Here is a 20,750-nt window from a genome sequence, read left to right on the forward strand (position 1 = left end):
TTTTTATTTTTTTATCCCCACACTAAAAGAATCTATACCTTATCATCTGAACTGAAATGTTAGGATGTTGAGAAAATAATCTTAATTCACACTGTGGTACCTTCCCCCATACTGAAGGGCATGCAAGCCCTGGGCTTAATGACGGTTTTTTATCTTGAAGATTTGCTAAGCAGCAATCTTAGTTTTAGAAAGATGGTAGAAAAAAAATGTAGATTCTTCTTTATGTGAATGTTCACTAGTTTAATAAAAAGTAGCAAATGTAGCTGATGAAGGCAAATTAGTATCAGACCACCTCATTGCTAAGTAGAGTTATAGCTGGCTAAAAGAGTACACTAATGCTGAATTTCACCAATATTAATGATGATTTCTGCACAGGAAATAGATTATCCTGCCCAATTTCACTCTCTTTTTGCTGAGAATTTTAATATTTTTATTTTGTGGGACAGTTCCATGGAACTTTCCACAGAGGTGAAAGGGAAAGGTTACTAGAGGATTTTTAACTATAAATACATGAAGATTTGTTTTCTACTAAGTATACCATAGACAAGGAAAGCTCCCAGGGATATGTAGAAGTGGTGTACCTAAAACCACAGAGATGATATATTGGAATGGCATCCTTCATGCTTTCTTACTGTGTGGTGAATCTAACACACTGTTAAAAATATAGCTCTTTGAATCTTCCTTCATTTAGTGTAAAATGAGAAGCTTGCAAGTGTATTGAGTTTCAAAGAAAATTCAGTACATGCTTTGGGTTATCTGAGTGTCTGTCTGAATCAATTTATTTATGAAATAAATAGTGCCATCTAAAAAATGTCTCAGCTGGATGACTCTAGTAATCACATCATCTCGTTATCTTCAAAAATTTGCATGTTGTGACTTCAGAAGAGAAAAAGTGTTCAGAATCCTTCTTCATTTGTGTTGTCATCTCATTTCAGATAGTCCTAAAGATGAATAGGGTTCACATAACCCCAAAATCTTAGTTTCAAGGAAGATTCCTGCCTACAAGGATATGAGTTAATGTTCAAATGCAGCTTCTTGTGCAGTGAGAGTATCACCCCTGGCATCTCCATAATTTCAAAAGTCTGTGGCCCCAACCAAAAGGTGAAGGGTTGCTGCTAGGTCTTTCCTGAAGGTGAAAGCTGAGAGATGGAAAAGAAGAGGAATGGTGGCAGGTCTGGGGAGGGCTGGGTGAGATTTAGAGCTCAATTTTCATTCAAAAAATAGTGCTGAGCATTGAAATCTTAGTTGATTCATCAACTCAGCTCCCAAGCCTACTTCTGTGTGTAATTCTAATTAGACAACTTTGTGTTTGTGGTCAGCTGTCAAATCAGGTTACAGAGCTGCATATGAAACATCCCTCTTCCAGAGCTGGGGAGAAGAAACCCCTTTGGACCACAAATTGAAGAGCCTGAATCATTGGACAGGCTACAGACCATTCTGGGTGACAGCCTGGGGTCCCCAGCTGGAAGCACTGCCTATGAAACTCCTCCATGGGAATGATTTATCACTGCAATGCCTTTCCCTCTGATTAAACAGCAGGCAACGAACATCTTCAGCTGCAGACACATTTGTAAGGAGTGTGTCATGAGGAATATACTGCCCTCTCAAAGCACTGAAGGAAAGTGTTAATTTTTTTCTAGGCTATTGTAATTATCTTGTTGGCTTAGAATTACTGACAATATATGTCATGGATAGAAATAGACTTTATGGGATGTCTTGAGATGCTGAGCTTCAAAGCATTCATCTACTTCATACATAAACTTAGAGTCTCACAAGGGGCTGGGGACTCAATGCCAGACCTTTTGTGTGCTTCCCTTCAATGACAAGGCACTGAAAAACTCCTTTTTTAAGAATCTGGGTGCCTTGGAGAGGAACACCTGGGGTGCTTTTTTGGTTAATCAGGGACAGTGAGGAATAAAAGAGGGCTTATATAAGACTGAACACTTTTTTCTACTTTGTATTCCTAGGTGCAACTTTGTCCCAGCTTGCTGCCTGTTTCTCAAACTTGAAGCAATATCTTAGTGGCCCAGGAATACTTGACTACCTCTAGAAAACCTTGGTTCATATTCCTCTCTGTCATGTCCAAGAAGATTGAAGCATCCAGCTTCCATTTACATCTGTAAGATCAACTGATTCAGCTAAATCTTTTTTGCTTAGTATGTTAAACAGAGTGAGTGTTTTACCTTCTGTTTACCTTTTTTACCTTCTGAATAAAAAAGGGGGAAAGTCAGTGCTGATAGTTGGCCCAGCTAATATCTAAGCCTTCCACAGTATCTGCTGCCACTGCTAAATATCCTAATAGCAGGTAAGGAGCCATTCTTTTGTTCCACTCTAGGAGTTCTTGAAAAGTAGGAAAAATTCAGCCAGGAGATACGAGGAGCTAATGCTCATGGCCCAGTGTCACTGCCAGTGTAGAACATGATTGGGAGACACTGTCCTGTGTCACTACAGGGATATGAGAGCCCAGGCTGGCACACTGCCCAAGTGCATGGGGGAGGACTGCTAAAGGTGGGTTGCCTTGCCCTATTGGCAGTGTGGGCAGCAGAGCCCACTGGCAGGTTAACTCTGTCCCAGTCAAAACCAGAACTGTCAGATACGCAGAGTTTGTTCATGAGTTTTTGAATCTCAGAAGAACTTGGGGATGAACTGAGAGCCTCCCTGGACAGCAGTCAGCAGGCAGAGGCAGGTCTAGCAGAGCAGCTGCAAGTCTTCGGGTACTAGGGATGTTTTACCAGTTCTCTGCTTAGTCCTGTACCTGCACTCCTGTTACTGCACAGTGCCCAGTACCTGAAAACTCAAAGTCCTTGCTCAGTTACTACGTAAACTCTTAGCTCCTTTAGACAGAATAATTTTCTCTGATATTTTGTACGAATGTTTCTCTGTCCTTATGACAAAGAGCTTGGGCATATTGGGTATGTTTTGTCATATCCCTGTGTTATAATTCTTGCTGAATTTTTTGGATTATTTGTTTCTTATATCAGAATTGTGGGCACAAGGGAAATGAGACCTGTTAGGTCTCAATGACTTCTGCTGAAGTTGTTTTGTTCACTTTTTCCCCTAGCTGTGGTCTAGTGACAAGAAGTCAATGACCTTTCATTTCCTCTTTGTCCATTACAATCTCAGTAGGAGAAATGTCATAAAGCCAAGATGGAAGTTGCTTTACACCATAGAACATGGCTGAGATTACTTAAAATAACTTGTATATTATTAAGAAAAACAACCAGGAAAAGAAACAGTCTTGCAGAAAAAAAGCAGTCTTGCTTTTTTTGAACATAAATATTTTATCTGTGTAACTCTTCTTTGCACTGACCTTAAACCCAAGTGAATTTGCTCTGTCTTGGTTTCTTTGCTTTTTTTCACATGTATCAACTGTTAAATGAAGCACTGAAAATGGGATACCTCAAGTTTCCTCATATCTCCCTTGGAAAGCACTCAACATTTTGAGGCTTTTTGACTGGCAAACTGGATTTTGACTGGATTTTCTCTTTCCTGGAAGCCAGCTGTAGATAATTTTATTTCTGCACTTTGTTCTTCATTCTCCTTTCAAGCTGTTGTAATTTTCTCTCTTCTCTTGAAGACCACACAGTAGGCAATCCAGGTTGCTAAACACAAAGGGACCTGGGGAGCTGACGGCTCTGTGCAGCACTGCCACTCTGCACCAGACAGTGCCCACAACGGGTACCAACCCTGCTGAAAATTCCTGATTAAGACACAGCAGCACCTGACATCTAATTGCTTTGCGTGGGAGTTTTCAGTGAAACATCCTGAGAGTGTAATAACTTTTGCAATTGATGACACTTCTTGGAGCCCTTCTGGTTATTTAATTGATTCCAGGCTGGTGCTATCCATTAATAACCACGTGGGTGGACAGCTGTATTGTGCTGATCAGTAGACAGAACTGTTCTCCTGAAAAAGGGGTACACGGAATTTGGCACCCAGGTTGTTTAGAGAGAGGAGTTCCCTTCTTGCCTACAAGGATACTTCTCACCCTTGCTCAGCTGGCCTAAACTCTTATGGGGGTTGATCACTGTCAGTTGACTGGAGAAGCATTTTTCCACCTGGTTGTGTGTTGCTGCTGAACCACCTCCTCCCACCTGAGGAACTGACCAGGAGAGCAAACATCCATGCTCCAGATTGGGAAAAAGTACTGCCTTTCAGTGTTTCTGAGCTTTAAAATAGCAGATTCCTTTTTTGGTCTGCTCAAACTGTATTCATTGCACAATTATGTTGAATGCAAATTTTAAAATAAACCTTGAAATAGAGATTTGCACAGAGGAGACAGTAGTTCTTTATACTTCAGCTTCTGTGCCTGATTTTGTAATGTCTAGCTTGTCAGCATCCTGGTCTTCAGCATTTTCCAATGAGACGGAAAATATTTCCAGTTGTATGTATGTCTGTGTATATACACATAACGAAGACACAGAAACATTAAGGACATTGAAATATAGTTTTCCAATTCACAAAATACTAGGAAATTATTGTTTTGTTTGTTTGGGCTTGGAACAAAAATTTGTTTCTACAACCTTCTATGAAATGAGAAATCCTGAAAACTGTTTTCAATATCATGTGTTGTATGATGCATGACTTCCACTGATTTGTCATATCATTTAGAAACACGTACAATAATTGGTGAACAAATGATGGAATTGTGTTAAATTAAATTCTTATTTTACTGAGTTTTTAATTTCTGGTTTTGAATTGCCTCTCTGATGCTTATGTCACCACAAGTATGATACTACAAATCTCCCCCTGTCCCCCACTTTTACCCCAGTATAATTTGTAGACGGATACATGAGTGAGACATATTCATGAACGGTTATTCATAAATGGCAACTGAGCTTGTATTTTCTCTAAGTTGAAGGTTAGTTTTGAATTTATTTTGGATAAGCTACTGATCTGATGAAAAATAGCAGAAATTAAAGTGAAAACTCGTAGCTCTCCCTCTCTAAGTTCTATATTTTGTTCTAGGTTCTTCCTTTAAGTGCTTTACTTTGGGGCAGCAGTAACCACCACCATTAACATATTTTCTCATCAACAGATTATGATCACTTTTAACCACTGAGAAGCTAGAGATGTTTTCAAGTCAGTGACCAAGGGATGAGGGGTACTTCATCTCATTAGAAGATAATCAGCATTGTCTGGGCCCCATAGGAATGACTGTTTCATCATGAGGCCCATAATCTAATAGAAAAAAGCCCCTTGGAGGAGGTTGCTTTGAAAAACAGGCAAAAGGTCATACAGGAGGAGATAGGCTGTGCAACAGAAATTACTTTAAATCAGACTCTCAAGGCTTCTCCTGGCAAATTAACAGCCAAGGGTGGATTTATTTTTTTGTTCAGTATATTTATTTCTAATCCATTACAGTCACATTGTAAGTGTCCAGAATAACAAGAAGAGCAGTGACTTGTATGGAATTAAATTCAAATCCATTGTTTTGTTTTTTCCTTTTGCCCCTTCTGCACAAAATGCAAAGTTAAAAAGGGAGAGGAGGATGGAAATAGAAAAAGTGCATATAAACTACTGCCTGTCCATTCCTTGCCCTTTGGGTGATTGTCACATTAGGCCTTTGCAATCAGACTCACAGTTTCCTTTGTAAGGCTCCTCTCATTTCAAGTTAGTATTCATGTGAAGTAATGTTATTGTGAAGTGACTTTCCCAGCACCTTCGGTAAGATGCATGCTAATAGGGAGTGATGGAGAGGAGCTAATGTGATGGGGATGTCAGACATTGTAAACAGAATACTGCTCTGCTCTTTCCAGCCTGCACTGCACTGAGCCAGTGCTTTTTGCCATATTTCTTTGTTCTCTTCAGATGAAGAGCCTTTGTGGAGGATGAGGAAGGCTGTTGCATGGCAGCCATGATCACTGCAAGCAGAGTAAGGAAAGACTACTGTTCTCCTGTGCCCTCAGGAAACCTACCTCAGAGGTGGCTCCGTGTGGTCAAGGACATGTAACACTGGACATCACAGCATCAGCAGTAGCTGCTGCAACAACCAAATACTTTCCCAGAACAAAAGCCACTCCTGAATACAGAGGAAAGGCATAAAAACTGATCAGCTTTATTTTCTTCCGACATACAGTTTGCAGTTTTGCATGGTGGATTTCTCTTTGCTCCACTCTCTACTTCTTGTCTTATACCTTGCACAACACATATCAGGACCACACCTGAGATTGTGACTCTGACTGTGAGCACAAGCAACTAATTAATCATTAAGCAAAATTTTTTCCCAGCATAATACCAGTTATTATAATTATTGTTACATTTGCATCTAAAAACCTAACAAAGTCTGAAACCCTGGGGCTGCGCACACGTGGGCTGGGAAGTATCTCATCTAATTGTAGCTGTTCAAAAGACGGTTTTCTGAGACTGTACCCCTGGTTCTCTCTATCATCAGCATAGGCAGGAAAAACTGTATTCAAAGAAGCATTTGGCCCACTTAAATAAGGTTCCTTCTCTAAGGAGAGTTATGTTTCTACATTGCCCCTAGGAGGGTGTCCTACTTGTGATAAATGAAGTATGACGTGTCTCATCTTCATTTCTGGCGGTGGCTTCACAGTTCTTTGCAAACACCATTGACTTTCCCCTTTCAACCCTTTCCAACACTCTGAACTGTGTCAGCTGAGGGATTAACACATATTTTAGCATCTATCTTTTAAAGTGTGTATTCCTCCCATTTATTCCTACTTACAGGATCTAAACCATTAGAGCAGCACCTCTGTCAGAGTACATAAAAGCTCTGGAGTATGACACAAATATGCCCAGAACAAAATTGTGGTCATTCTTGCTCTCTGTGCAGTGCTGTGGAAATTTGCTTATGCTTGTTCTAGCATGGTGCATCTCTCCTGTCCTCTGTTCAAGGCTGTCCATCAGCGTTATAACTTGTTCCTGCCCAGTGCAAATTTACAGTGAGGTGGTTTGAGTAGCTGTGCTCATCAGTCTTTGTCACCATATCTGTCTGTACTCTGATAAACATGATTTCTGCCACAGTTCTGCCCTAAACACAACTGAATGCACTGCAGGTCCCTGATGTGTAGCCCTCTACAACACTGTGCTTGGCAACTCAAAACATCTTCTCAGACAAGGTAGCAGTGAAGGGAAACAAGGTTTGGAGAGGACCTTAGATCAATGTGGAGACAGATCTGTTGCAAGGAAATGCCTGAGAGGTTTTTCACTATTAAATCGTTCCCAGACCATTGTGTACAGGTACAGTTGTATGCCCAGTGATGGCAGATTAAGACCCTTGTGCCCATTGTCCAAATGAAACTGGCAAAGAACTGTTGAACAAGAGAATTTTTTCTGTTCCCTGCCAGAATTTTGGTGTATACTCAATCTCTGAAGAGTTTTATGCTTCCTTCCACCCAAATAAGGCTGGATAAACCAAAATACATTTTTTGAAAGCCTTTTCATGTTAACTTTTTTTTTATGTTTAAGTTTGCTGAATGAAAGGTGCTTGAAGCAAACCTCAAACTTTCTAAAGATGCTTGATCTTTTTTCCCCGAGAAATTTAAAACCAGGCAATTCATTGAAATCTATCCCTTCTCCTTCCTTCCCCCCCAAAAGCCCCCACCAAACTAAAACATTTTATAGTGAAAAAAGAATTTCACTAGAAGGTTCCCAACCAAATCCATTCAATTATTTCATAATCGTCTAGCTTATATCTTCTCAATGTGATGTAAAAGCCATCAGACAGAAGACATTCATCCTCTGTTGTACAAAATAATGGTGAGTTTTTTCCATACACAGAAATTACTTTTCATGTAATGGAAAACATATGAATTAAAACACTTGGAAACTTTTAGTTTCTTTGGTTTTCATTTGATAAAGACAGCATAACCAAATCTGGGATTTGATGTCTGTATTTGAAATGCCTCATATTATTTTCTACTGAACATTCACTATTTTAATAACTAAGCCTGTATACACTGAATTCTACTCTCATCCTTATCTCTTGACTACTGGCAGAAATGCTGAAGCCTAACTCTCCTGTTGAAAGACATGAAATCACTGGCAGTAGCTTAGCTCTTGTTACCCAAAATGAGAGCCTGGCCAGACAAATCAGGAGTATCTTAATTTGTCACACAGAAGGTGGTTTTTACAGAAAAAGTTCCCGTTCCTTTGAACTACTGGCATTTTTCAGTCTTCCCATCTGTAAGGGGAACTATGGCATATCTTTTGTGCTGTAGGGATTTAACTGCTTTGACCTTGCTCCCTATGTTTTTCTTAGGCTGTATTTTAGCAGGATGAATTTTGCAGAGCCACAGATCCATTGTGTCTATACTGCCAGAAAATTATTTGATGCAGCTGCCATCAGTAATGCTTCCATTTAGGAATATTGCTCCTGTGCCATATGGATCCAATCACCTCTTCTCAATCCTGTTTTTAAGTGTTTTTCAACTGCAGGCAAAATCATGGTAGTGATTGTGGTGGGAGTCAGGAAAAGCCTTTGGTCTGTAAACTAAATGAATTAACTCCAGTTTTTTTGTGGCATTCCTCCTTCCCTGCTACAGTGCTTCAAATTTTTAAGCCAAAGGCTTTGACTTCATAGTGATTTATTTAGCACCTTTAGCAAGCTGTTAATGGAGAGAGCGAAAGCTGGAGAGCTACATGGGACTTGACAGAGACAGGTGAGGAAGAAAAGGACAGGCAGAGGGAGGAAGGAGCAAGATAAGGAAAGGGAGGGAGCCAAGACAGAGCAAAGACAGAGGGCAGAAAGAAACAGGCATTTTTGTCTCTCTATTTCTTCAGTATAATTCTTGCTGGTTTTATGATTTCCTCTGGTTCTGTGTGTTGCTAGAAATGAAGTTGGCAAGCTGCACTGAAAAGAAGGTGTCAAAGTCAATGTTCTACTGTTGCCAAGTAGGTTCCCATGTCTAGACAGTGCATACAGTGGTTGGCAAAAAGCCAGGAACTGTGTTAATGGATTTACTAAATGGCAGCATTTCTCCGTATTGATTTTCCTAGGGTGGTTCCAGAAATCAGGGTGAAGTAGATAGTTACACTTTACATATTTTTTTCTGCTAATGAGAGGCTTCAGAGGGAACCACTTAATAAAGACACTTCTGGTATGGTGGCCACTGTCTAAAGATGTCTCTCCATAGGGTAGAGACCATACATTATTATATATTACATTAACTACAAATATTACTGGCTGTTCTTGGAGATTGAGATGGTAACTTTTATTATGCTTAAGTGTGACTCTTTTAAAGAAAAAGGTAGCTTTACTCACAGCCCAGTGGGGAAACTGAGGCTGAGTGAATGACTTAGGCAGGTAATTTGGCATGTTCGTGTCCCTTTTCGAATGTGTACAATCAGCTTTGGCAACAAAATTTTTGTTGAAAACTTCTGTTTAGCTTCTGTGCTCTGAATTTACAGGTACCCTTAGTTGTAGGTTTCCATGATGTTAAATTAACTTAAATACACATATGAATAAGAAATGTGGATACTGAAAAAAGGGGTTTTTTTTGGACCCTGCTTCCCAAAACATATAGGGCAGGGAATTAAGTCTTGGCTTTCCATGCTGTGTTTCAAATAGTGATTGGCAGCTTCACTCATTTGGAAGTTAGCCCTTGTATTTGCAGAAACATCTTTCATCTGTTAAGACTCACCATTGGCATCTCAGGGCTCCCTTGAAGCCATATGTTGGTGATTATAGGATGGTATAGTGTGTGGGAAAGAGAATTATTTGGACTGTAGCATTGTAGTGACTGTTTGAGTTATGTGTATGGTCGATGATGGGATGGTTAGCATAGCAGGGGCTGACAGCCTGTTCTTTGAAGGGAAGAGATAAAACAGAACATGTAGCCTGTGCCTTGAGATAACAGAGTTCAGGTACCTATTGGTGTCTCTATTTTGATCCTGACAAGTGTCTTTTGACCATTAGGATCTACCTGTAAAAGAGTACTTTCCCATCTTGCAGCCTCTGGGTAGACTCTATGTTCTGTAGAGTGCAAGGGACTTAAATGCAGGACAAGCAAAGGAATTCTTTCAAACATCAATTTATCTTAATGCTTTGAGGAAAAAGCAGATGAAAAGGTGGCTTTTCTCACTTTTATTGTGGAAAGGTGATGGGCAGGAGTGGTAAAATGGCTGAAGGTGAACTTGGACTGCAAAAACAGCAGAACAAATGGCAGAGATGGGAAGTCTTAGGCAAAGAGGATAAAAACAGATGTAAAGTCCTGAAAAGGTGGAAAAAGTGAAAATCCTCAAATGTTAACAAAGGAAAAAACTAGAAAGAAGAAGCCAATATAGAACACCTTTACTAGAATTGTTTCTTTCCATTCTGAAGCAGCTGGGCTAAAGTATCTTGATCCTGACAGAACTGATGCACCCACTATGCCCAAGAGACCCACTCTTCAATCACTTGTCAAATTGCCAGACTGTGCTCCAAACCCTACATTTACCTGGGCAGGGATGGTCCCCAGTCCCTCCCACTGGCTTCCTCTGATGCATTTGAGCTCTGTCTGTTGCTGAAGTGGGGGTGAAACAGTGTCCTGAGACCCTGAGAAGTTGAATGTATGAAACATATTTTTTATCTCTACTCCCAGATGCTTTCTGGGTATTTCATGCAGCTCAGTTTGCATTTATAAGGCAAAGGGAGCTCAAAATAGATTTGGTTGTTAGTGGTGCCATCTCCCCCAAATAATTATTTTGTTTGTTTATTTGTTTTGATATAACATGATGGTTACAAAAGAATTTTATCTATTCCCTTTCAACACTAGGATGACAGAAATATATGGAGGAATGTCTTATTGGAGGCCCTTGTCACACCGCTCGAGGGACATTGTGATTAAAAGTGAGATCTTCTGAAGGAGAAACAGAGATGTGGACAAGGGAAGGATGAGTAAAGTAGTACTCCAGATTTGTCTTAAACTTCACACTTGCCAGGAAATTCAGGGAAAAGAAGGTAAGAATTTTTTCTAATTACTACAGACATTCTTGCAGCCTGTGGCTACAGTAGAGCAATTATTTGTCTCCACTCATCCCCATTTCACAGGGTAACTCACTCAGTAAAAAGATAACATAGAGATACCACATACAAAAACATTTTTATTGTTGTTATAATTGTCTGTTTAATGCAATGCTTTAACTAGGAATACAATTCAGCAGAAGTACATACACATATATTGCATGTAATTTTAGTTGTCCCTTCAAAATGTTTCAAATCCTCATCATATCATTCTTTCATGGCTTGTTTTGGTGAAACACCTTCGTTCTTCATTGTGCATAACAAATTTGTATGCTACTGAATAAAACAGAGGTTTTTCTTCCAAATGGAGCACAACTTTACATCCAAATTCCCAGTTAATATGACTTTATCAAACTTTGCTTTAGCTGTATGAATGTTGTGTATAATATGTGTATATCTATACAGCATATATAAATATATATCTATCATGTATATATAATCAAGTGGGCCAGCTTTACACAGCTAACCATAAACTTGTGCTTATCTTATTTATATGAGATCAAATGTACGGCCTCAAGAATTTAACTAGTTCCCGACTTGATAGATCCTCAGTTCCCAGTGTTACCACATGATTTTGGATATCACACACAGGTAATGCATTCCCTTTTTTTTTACAGTAGTATTTTCTTTTGAAGAAAAGAATGCAGGTTTTTTTATATAAACAACTAACATGTTTTCAATATCCTTAGGTTAAAAACAGGTCTCAAGAAGAGATGAGGTTCTTCCTCATACGTAGAGCTTGTAGAGTAATTTGACATTCATTGTAGATATATTTACACTATAACCTTATCTGGATAGTATTACACATAATGTATTATTTTGTACACAGTCAAGATATGGTGTTGGTCATGTTAAAACACACTATCTAAAGGTATTTACAAATTGCTAGTCTCTAACTTTCCAACCATCTTTGCAAAGTGGCACCAGAATGAAGGGATAAGCTATGAGAAGGTTCGTTGATTGGCAACCATGGTACTCTCACCACTGTTTTTATTATGATTACTACCACTACTACCATGATGTCCTTCAGAGAAGGGCTGTCTTTGGGCTAGAGGTGTAGAGATAGAGCCTCCAGGTTGGGTAGAAATCCCTACCTCATTCCTGAAGCCTACATGAGCTGTGGGGAGAAGAAAAGCAATCCACCTGTGACTTGCTGCTGCCTTTGCAAGTAAGGGCACACCAAGCTTGTCCCCCTCTGTTTTTTGTCAGTGCTGTCAGATGAGTCAGTCCAAACATTAAACAGCCAGTGAAATTCTTCCTTTCTATGGCCACTGTAACATGGGCTGCAGTCACACTGCCTGATATACCACACAGAGATGCTTCTGCCAAAGAGTCAGAGCTCTGTGAGACATCACTAAGAAAATAGCTTCTGTGTGCTTCTTACCAAGTATGATCAACAAAAAAAACCCCACCAAAACAAACAAACAAACAAAAAAACCTCAAAACCAAACTAAATAACAACAAAAGAAAACAAACAAAAAAAAAACCTAAAAAAATACCGTGGATAGATGAAAAGAGTAGTTACCAAATAGCACTTTTCAGGTCATGCAGAGCTCTGGAAGGCACCTGAATTTGTTATTTGTTTCCATTTGTTGGTTAATACTGGAATGAAATGTGCATAGCAAATCTACTCAGTATCCTGAAATACGAGCCCTGGAAGGACTGATACGCTCATGACTCATATAACCCACTAGTTCAACAATGTAGCAAAAAGAGGCCAAAGCAAAAAAATATAGAAGAAATAATTGTACTGGTGATAAATGATTCATGTTCAACTCAGCCTCACTGTAATTACATTGCTAGGCTTGAATTTTTGGTGAATACTCTGCTAGTAAGCTCAGGAATGAAAGGGGATTCAAGGGAAGGGACAGCTGCCTTAGCATTGCACGGAGCATAAAATTAATCTGTGCATGTTGCTGTGTGATATTCCACTACAGGAACATATACTCTCTGACATTATCCACTGTCGTTTCTAATGCAGGGATGACAAAACTGGGGAACAAAAGAATTATTTTGGCTTTGTTTCATATAAGGGTTTGTTTTACTTCCAATTTAAAAGCCATGCAGAAAGGATTTATGGAACTTGCCACTCCACACAGTAGTCTGGGCTTTAGAGGAGGGGGATATTGCATGCTAGAGAAAGCAGTATTTTGGTGGGGTTAAAGAGGTTGAATGCCAGCATTCACAGTGCCTGGAAGACAAGTGAAACTGCATGCCTGTAGCTAAAATTCAGGTGACATACTTGTTAAAGTGAAGGAGAAAGGAGGAAAGTTTTTTGTCAAGACTGTGAAAAAAGAGGTAAGATAGGCACAGAAAAAAAGCCACAGCAAATTAAAGAGCATCTCTCAGCTTCCTTCAAGGAAAGATTTTCTATTTAAAAAAAAAAAGAGATTTAAAAGTCTGGAGCTTTTCATGATCTAGAGGGAGTAAAACAGAAAAAGTGATATTGTATAGAAATACCCATAATATGTGTCTCTAGGCACAGTACATACACCAAGGGTGAAAGAAAAATTAACTTCTTTTTAGCTTCTCAATTTCTACCACTTTCTCTGCTGTCAGCTGAGAGTACAGAACCATCTAAGAGAACTTTAAAAATATCAAAGTCTATCAGACTCCAAACTCATTATCTGCCAGGAAACATCCCAAAACTACAGAGCCAGTGTTTGTTTTCCTGTTGTTTCTTTCTTAAGACTTTATCTTCTCACAAGAAACACCCCAATTTATCAAAAAATAATGGTTTTTGATATTATTTTAAGGAGAGGGAGGAAAAAACATCAGCATCTCTCTTCCCCACTCCCCCCACCCCCAAACTGTAATCATGCCAGATTTGCGGCAGAGTGACTTATTTGGCCCTGCTTGGCTGGTACCATGAGTAGTTTTGGAGAACAGAAGTGTCAAGGAGACGGGCTGCTAATCGAGGGGAAAAATTCAGTGTGCCACCTCAGCACCACAGGAGAAAGTGGGAGCTGTATCCTGAGGTAACACATCCATAGGACTGTCTCATCCATAGGAATGAAGAACAGGGATCTAAATCAATTAAAACAGAGGAAGGGGGCAATGAGTTTACTAGCAAATCCCACTGCAAAGCAGAAAGATGGACACATTCAAAGCCATATGGAGATAAAAGCAAAAAAATGTCCCTTCCCTCTGTCTCAGGCACCTCAAGGGTTTCTTCACTGGTGTGTGGGCTATTCTCACTACAGACATACTTAATAAAGGCACCTCCTTTTGTCAATGTTTCCCTTCACCACAAGAGTATAAAACAGACAGCTGATAGATTTAGCACTTGCTTTTGTCCCCTTCATGCTTTGTGAATGCCAAACAACAGATCCCTGGGGTCTATTTGAGCACTCCTATCCCCATGAGCATTTGTAAGAAAAAAAGAATGAAAGAAAGAAAAAAACAATCTGACCCATATAGATGTGTTTGTTGTATTTGGACTATTTTTCATCAGGCAACATTGATATCTTTGAATGGATCCTATGAATTCTAGTAAATCAAGTGAAAATCCAAATAGGAAGAACACTGGCAGAAATTTTTTTTAGATTTTGTTCTCACTGGAAAAAAAAAGTTCAATATAACTTCAATTTTCTTTTTCTTTCTTTTTTTTTCTTTCTTTCTTTCTTTCTTTCTTTCTTTCTTTCTTTCTTTCTTTCTTTCTTTCTTTCTTTCTTTCTTTCTTTCTTTCTTTCTTTCTTTCTTTCTTTCTTTCTTTCTTTCTTTCTTTCTTTCTTTCTTTCTTTCTTTCTTTCTTTCTTTCTTTCTTTCTTTCTTTCTTTCTTTCTTTCTTTCTTTCTTTCTTTCTTTCTTTCTTTCTTTTCTTTCTCTTTCTTCCTTTTTTTCTTTCCTTCCTTATTTCCTTCTTTCCTTCTCTCTTTCATTCCTTCTTTCCTTCTCCCTTCCCACTGGACTGACATATCTTCAGTCTGATTTTCTCTTTCCGGAGAGTGAAGGTAGGGCTAACCTGTGACAATACAAGCCACTCCCCATGGGCTGCCAGTGGAACAAATCCTGCTGCAGCAGGGTTACTAGCAAGGGTTGATTGGAACTTTCCGGTTTTGGCCTCTTTCTGGAAATAGTAAATTGGAAGAAAAGGAGGGGGCAAGAAGTGCTAGCTGCAGATTTTTTGTTGTTGTTGCAATTTTTGTTTTTTATTTTATTATTTTTGTTCTCATGAGTCAAGTACACAATTTGCTCAATTTGTGTGGGAAACAAAAGTGGCCAGTGCCACATATGGTGTGGATGTGCCACTGCAATGTTGTGACCAAGCCCAAGGTAAAGATGTGGCAGCTCCAGTAGCCTCATCTTGGGGCCTTTGGAGTGATGGGGCAGAGGTGACAGCCAGATGAAGCTGGAGGAGTTTGTCAGGGAGAGCTGCTCGTCAAGACTGACCTCTAGATCTCACAGAACTATCACTCAGAAGGGAGGTGAAACCTGGTGAATGGAGTTTGGACTCAAAGGAAAGACATGAGAGTTCAAAGGATATTTCAAAAGAACAAATATTTTTGGCTCTGAATGGTAATAACATATTTTTTCTTACTGAGCCACAACCAGCTGAAGATTCAAGAGGTTCCCAGTATCTCAGGGCAGACTCTGTTTCTTTGCCTTCAGGAGGGGGTAGACAGTGTAAGGAGTAAGTGCTGGCTTTGTACCTGCCGCCAGCTGGGAATGAGCACAAACCAAACAAGTTCCCATGCAATATTTTGAATATTAGATGATTACTTTCCATGTATATAAACTATGTTGAGGTGTGCGTTTGCATGCCTGGGGATATACACATAGATGCATTCTGTCATCTATTTTTACATTGTTTAATTGGCTGCAAATGTGGATGTACCATAGAACTGTTACAGGGTGGAAATACAGAGAATTGTGTGTCCTGCAAGCTTTTAAAATATACTATAATACAAATCAAAACATCTCATCTTTTAGAACGTAAAGGGGGCAGTGATACTAAGGAAAAGTGCTAGAAAGCTTCAAACTGATGGTTTTCCTGTGCTTGTTTGTTTTATGAATGCTAGCCCCAAGCCATTTTTTTTCCTCTGCTATTGAGTGTTATCACATAATGAAGAAGTATAACTGTGATGAATATCTTGCACTTTGTAACCTGTAGAAGTGTCCTTAGCTGCCAGATCAGTTCATTATGAGCAAGTGACAGCTTCAATTGTGAGAATAAAGGATTTGCACACCTGCTAGAAAACTGGAGTTAAAAGATTAAGACTATACAAACCATTAGGAGTTGGAGTACGTGTACTATTGATATGCACAGCACTTGCTGAAAGAAAGAAGCAGATGTGTTTCTTTTATGAAACTTTTCTAAAGAGGTCATATTTAGAAATTAAACAAATTTCATTTTATCTTTGGTTTCTATCTGGATTTTTTAACATTGTAAGAGAATGAACAGCCTAGAAATGATCGTGTAACTCTCCTTTGACCTGTCAAGATAAGCCTACTGAATGTAATTTTGAAAGGCAAGCAGTAAGCTTTGTCATTGAGTTATTCTTCCTTACAAGCAGAAAGATGAAAATAGTGATAGTAAATATGACTCGAGGCAAGTGAGGGTTGCAAAATGAGATCCTTGGCTGTGTGGAGACACTTAGCTATATTAGGATGAAATCACTAGAGGTATAAAATCAATGGCTGCATACTAAGACACATTAATCCTGAGTTTAATGTGGCCTTAAATTACTGCAGTTTAATCCTTCTCATTTTCACTTTCTGCTGAGAACTTTACTGAGAAACACGAAAATTGTCATATTGCCAAAGTGCTTTGACACTGTATTCCAATAAGCTTGTCAAATGTAAAACTTAAGTCTACAAGATTAATTTCTCTGTAATTTTGGAGGGTGCTATTTTGAAATGCATTTTGGAAGACTCTAATGTGGTAGCAAGAAATAAAAGAGTGATTTAGTGTCCTATGTGGTAGATGGCTTTCACTCCAGAAAGCAGATTTTCAGGACACTGTCTATACTTTTTTGGGGGCAATAAAATCTGTAAATGTACCTTTGCTAGTGCCTGGAAGTTAGAGTTGCTAAGAAGGAGGTAATATGCCGAACTCACAGACCATTTCTGCTTTCAATAGTCTGATACCTTTGACCTGTCCACACAGTGTTCAATTGTGCTACAGTAAATATCAAATATTAAAATAGTAAATTCTTTGCCAGGCAGAAAGAACCTAAATTTGAGCTGATGTGGAGTAGTAGAAAATATTTGACCTTGACCCCTGCCAGACTCCCATCCAGACTATTTCAGTATCTGGTTTTATGTAGCAACGTTTTTCCTCTGCCTTTTTATTAGTATTATCCCTTGGCTTACAGTTAAAATATTGCTCCCAGTTGGTACAAAAGGCAATATAGACAACATCTTTTCCAGAAAGTAAACACCTTGTACAGCATACATCCAGGAAGGACCCAAGTTTCACACTCTGGGCTGAGGCAGAGCTTGGCCCATGTGGGTATGTCAGTCTATCTTGTTCTTTTCCTCAGTAAATGAATCATAAAATCATCTTTTGATGGGTCAAGGGTATGGTCATCTAATATTAACTATTCATTCTGTGAAGCCTTGACATACCTTTTCGGCTGTACATCCAACTTTAAAAGGATGTAACCTCATTTTCCTAGTAACAATCTAATTTCTATTCTTCAGCTGAGACCCTTTGTTTGGCCACCATTGTGGCTGACTTGATGAGACCTTTGAATTTACAATTTTTGATATGAAGTCTTCATGCCCTGGACAAGTAAGGTACAAAAAGGAAGAAATGGCTGATGGAGGTAAGAGACAAATCCACAGCTCAATGTTAGGTGACAAAAAAAATGAACGAAATTGTCTCAAAAGCTTTGGTTTACATGCATGCTGAAGTAGTCTTGGGATGCAGCAATCTGGATGAGACCACACCTTTTCACTTTTTTTCTTGACAAGATGAAGCAGTCACTAAAAAAAAGCCCATAGAATGGGACAAGCAGCAGACTTCAAACGATATACAATTAGGCAATGATTACATGTTAAGCATAAGTACACTTGCAGAATTGATGCAGTTTTGGAAATGACAGTGTCATAAATGACATAAATTTCATCACTATTTACCTAATGTCAAACTTTTTACATGACAGTGACAAAAAAGTCTTAGACAATTTTGAGCTTTAGAAAATTTCTGCCATGATTCATTTGGATTATGCAATGATCTTCCAAACTACTATGCCTCTTCCAGACAGTTATAATTAAAATTCCTCTCTTTTATTTTTTTTTTACCTTAGATGAAGATGTACCAAATGGACACAGGAAGAAAAAAAAAGAAAGAAAAAAGAACAAGTATTTTACACAGAATGATTGAAAATTGTAGACTCAAAAGCCCTTCTGCAGAATAATCTCAGAAAGTAAGGAACTGTGCCTCCAGTCCACATTGTTGAACAATTTCTCAAATATCCCCATGTCCTAAAGATTTTTTTCCAATTGTTCAAAACATGTGTTAAAGTGTAGTTTTCAGGGGTACAGCTGATGCCCATCATTAATATTTCCACAAACATCCTGGATTGCACATTTTATAGAGCGCATAAAGTGCTATAACATCGTGTTCTTTTAGTATAATTTGAAACTTCACCCTTCCCATAATTATTTTTATTATTTTTATCTTGTAGCTCCTATATTCTTGTAATGACACATAAGAAGGTGCTTAAAGGTCTTCTTGAAAGTAGCATTGCAGAGTGCATAACAAGCAGGGTTGATGGTGCTGTTGATGTAACAGAGCCAGTAACTTATGGTCCATACAGTGGCAGGGATGCAGGATTTGCAGAAGCTGTTGATGAGCACTATCACATTGTAGGGGGCCCAGGTGATGATGAAGGCCAGGAGGATGGCTAAAATAGTCCTTGTCACTTTTTTCTCTCTAGAAGGGGGTGATTTCTTTCTGGCTGGCTGCTTTGTCATCTTGATGATTTTCTGAGCTACACTATTCTGCTTCTCCTCCCCATTTGTGCCTACAATCTCCACGGTGGTGTTGGTAGGGGCAATGCAGTCACCTGTTTGGGACTTGGTGACTATCCTGATGCAGGTCAGCTTGGAGTTCTCCTTTTTGAGATGGTCTTGGGAGTCAGGAGTCTGTCTGGCATCTTTGGTAGCGTCATCTTTTAAGGTGGAAGTGCCCACACTGAGAGAGGTGGAGTCATTGGAGCTCTCCTTCTCCACTTGAACACTGTTATCAGTCACAATCTCTTCGTTGGTTTTTCCATTTTGAATTTTGCTGTGCTCCAACCTATCTCCTCTGGTCGGGATGTTGTTATTGTTTGGTTTCACTATTTTACCTTGGACAAGGGTTGGGGAAACTGTATCTTGGTTTTGGGCAGCTTCCTTTTTCCCTTTCTTCATCCTACTCTTACTGGCTCGAGAGATTTGCCAGTAAAGGACGCTCATGATGATAACAGGCAAATAGAAGGCTGCAACGGCAGTGCAACAAGTGACAGCAGGGTTGGAAAAGAATTGGACATAGCAATTCCCATCTGGGACAGTCCTTCCTCCCACGATGAACTGCCAGAAGAGAATTGCAGGGGCCCACAGGATGAAGGACAGCACCCAGGCAACTGCAATCATCACCCCTGCCATCTTAGTGGTCCGCTTCGCAGGATATGTCAGAGGCTTGGTGACGCAAAAGTATCTGTCAAAGCTGATAATGAGAAGGTTCATTACAGAGGCATTGCTGACCACATAGTCGAGAGCCAGCCAGAGGTCACACACCACAGGTCCTAAGGGCCAATAGCCTATCACAGTGTAGAGGGTGTAAAGATTCATTGAAAAAATGCCGATGATCAAGTCGGCGAAGGCCAAGCTGAACAGGAAGTAGTTGTTCACAGTCTGTAGGTGCCTGTTGACTTTGATTGACACCATGACCAGGATGTTCCCAATTATGGTGACTAGACTGAGAGACCCTGTTACCAGGACGATGAAGACCACCTCAACAGTTTTGAAGGAGCTCTCCAAACCCATAACATTTCTAGTGGAAGCGTTTATGTACGTAGAGTTATTCATTTCTGTTCTGCTAACAAGACACCCAGTTACCACTTAAGCCTGTAGAAAAAGAAAAGAAAGCAGTTACCACCAGAAAATCAGTCTCTTTGCCTTTAAGAAATGGATCCCAGAAAAACTATTTGGAAAGAGTTTAAAGATAGAAGATGTATTCAGAAAAGCCAGTCAACTTTGGCTAATGAAAACAATTACAATATATAATATCATTTAAGAATCACATAATAATAGTCTGCCACTAAATGTGAGAAAGACACACAATTGAATCCATATCTACATTTTTAAGTTTTCAGTTGATATTTTCTCTTTGTTAATTTTAAAACTAATTTTGACTTGAAAATTTTGGAACTGAATTTGGATATTGTTTTCTTTCTTAAGAGTAAAATAGTTCATATTGTTAATTTTGAACCCTATTCCAAATAAAAAAAGTCAGAATCTGAGGGTATGACATTCCTATAACCCAGAGTAATGATGTGATTTACAGGGAGCCAGGTCACACGAAGGTGACTGCTGTTTCTATCTTTCCCTCATGTTCCACCCGGGTATGCTTCTGTGAGATTTATGGAACAGAAAAGTTTATATCATGTCTTCCCCTAATTTTCTTACCCTGCAATTCCTTATTTTGTTCAACACCTACAAGGATTTTGACTCTGGATCAAAATAATTAGTCTGTCAATAAACAAAAAAAGGTGAACCTGTTGAAGACAACAGAATAAGTAAACTCACCTCAGTTGAGCATCTGGCTATCTACTTAGAGGTATACACTTTTAAT

The 20,750-nt window shown here is 39.2% G+C and overlaps 1 protein-coding gene across 1 annotated transcript; it reads right to left on the reverse strand.

The window, feature by feature from the left end:
- Positions 1–18,546: 18,546 nt before the first annotated feature.
- On the reverse strand, positions 18,547–19,984 carry CHRM2 (cholinergic receptor muscarinic 2). The gene has a single exon (XM_071549756.1). The coding sequence runs from the start codon at positions 19,982–19,984 to the stop codon at positions 18,590–18,592; it is 1,395 nt and encodes a 464-aa protein (XP_071405857.1). The 3' UTR covers positions 18,547–18,589.
- Positions 19,985–20,750: the final 766 nt, after the last annotated feature.

Source organism: Pithys albifrons, chromosome 3, assembly GCF_047495875.1.
Source record: "Pithys albifrons albifrons isolate INPA30051 chromosome 3, PitAlb_v1, whole genome shotgun sequence".
Lineage (NCBI taxonomy): Eukaryota > Metazoa > Chordata > Aves > Passeriformes > Thamnophilidae > Pithys > Pithys albifrons.

Excerpts from the sequence above, each read along its gene's own strand:
- CHRM2 (XM_071549756.1), bottom strand. The coding sequence starts at position 19,984 with ATGAATAACTCTACGTACATAAACGCTTCCACTAGAAATGTTATGGGT.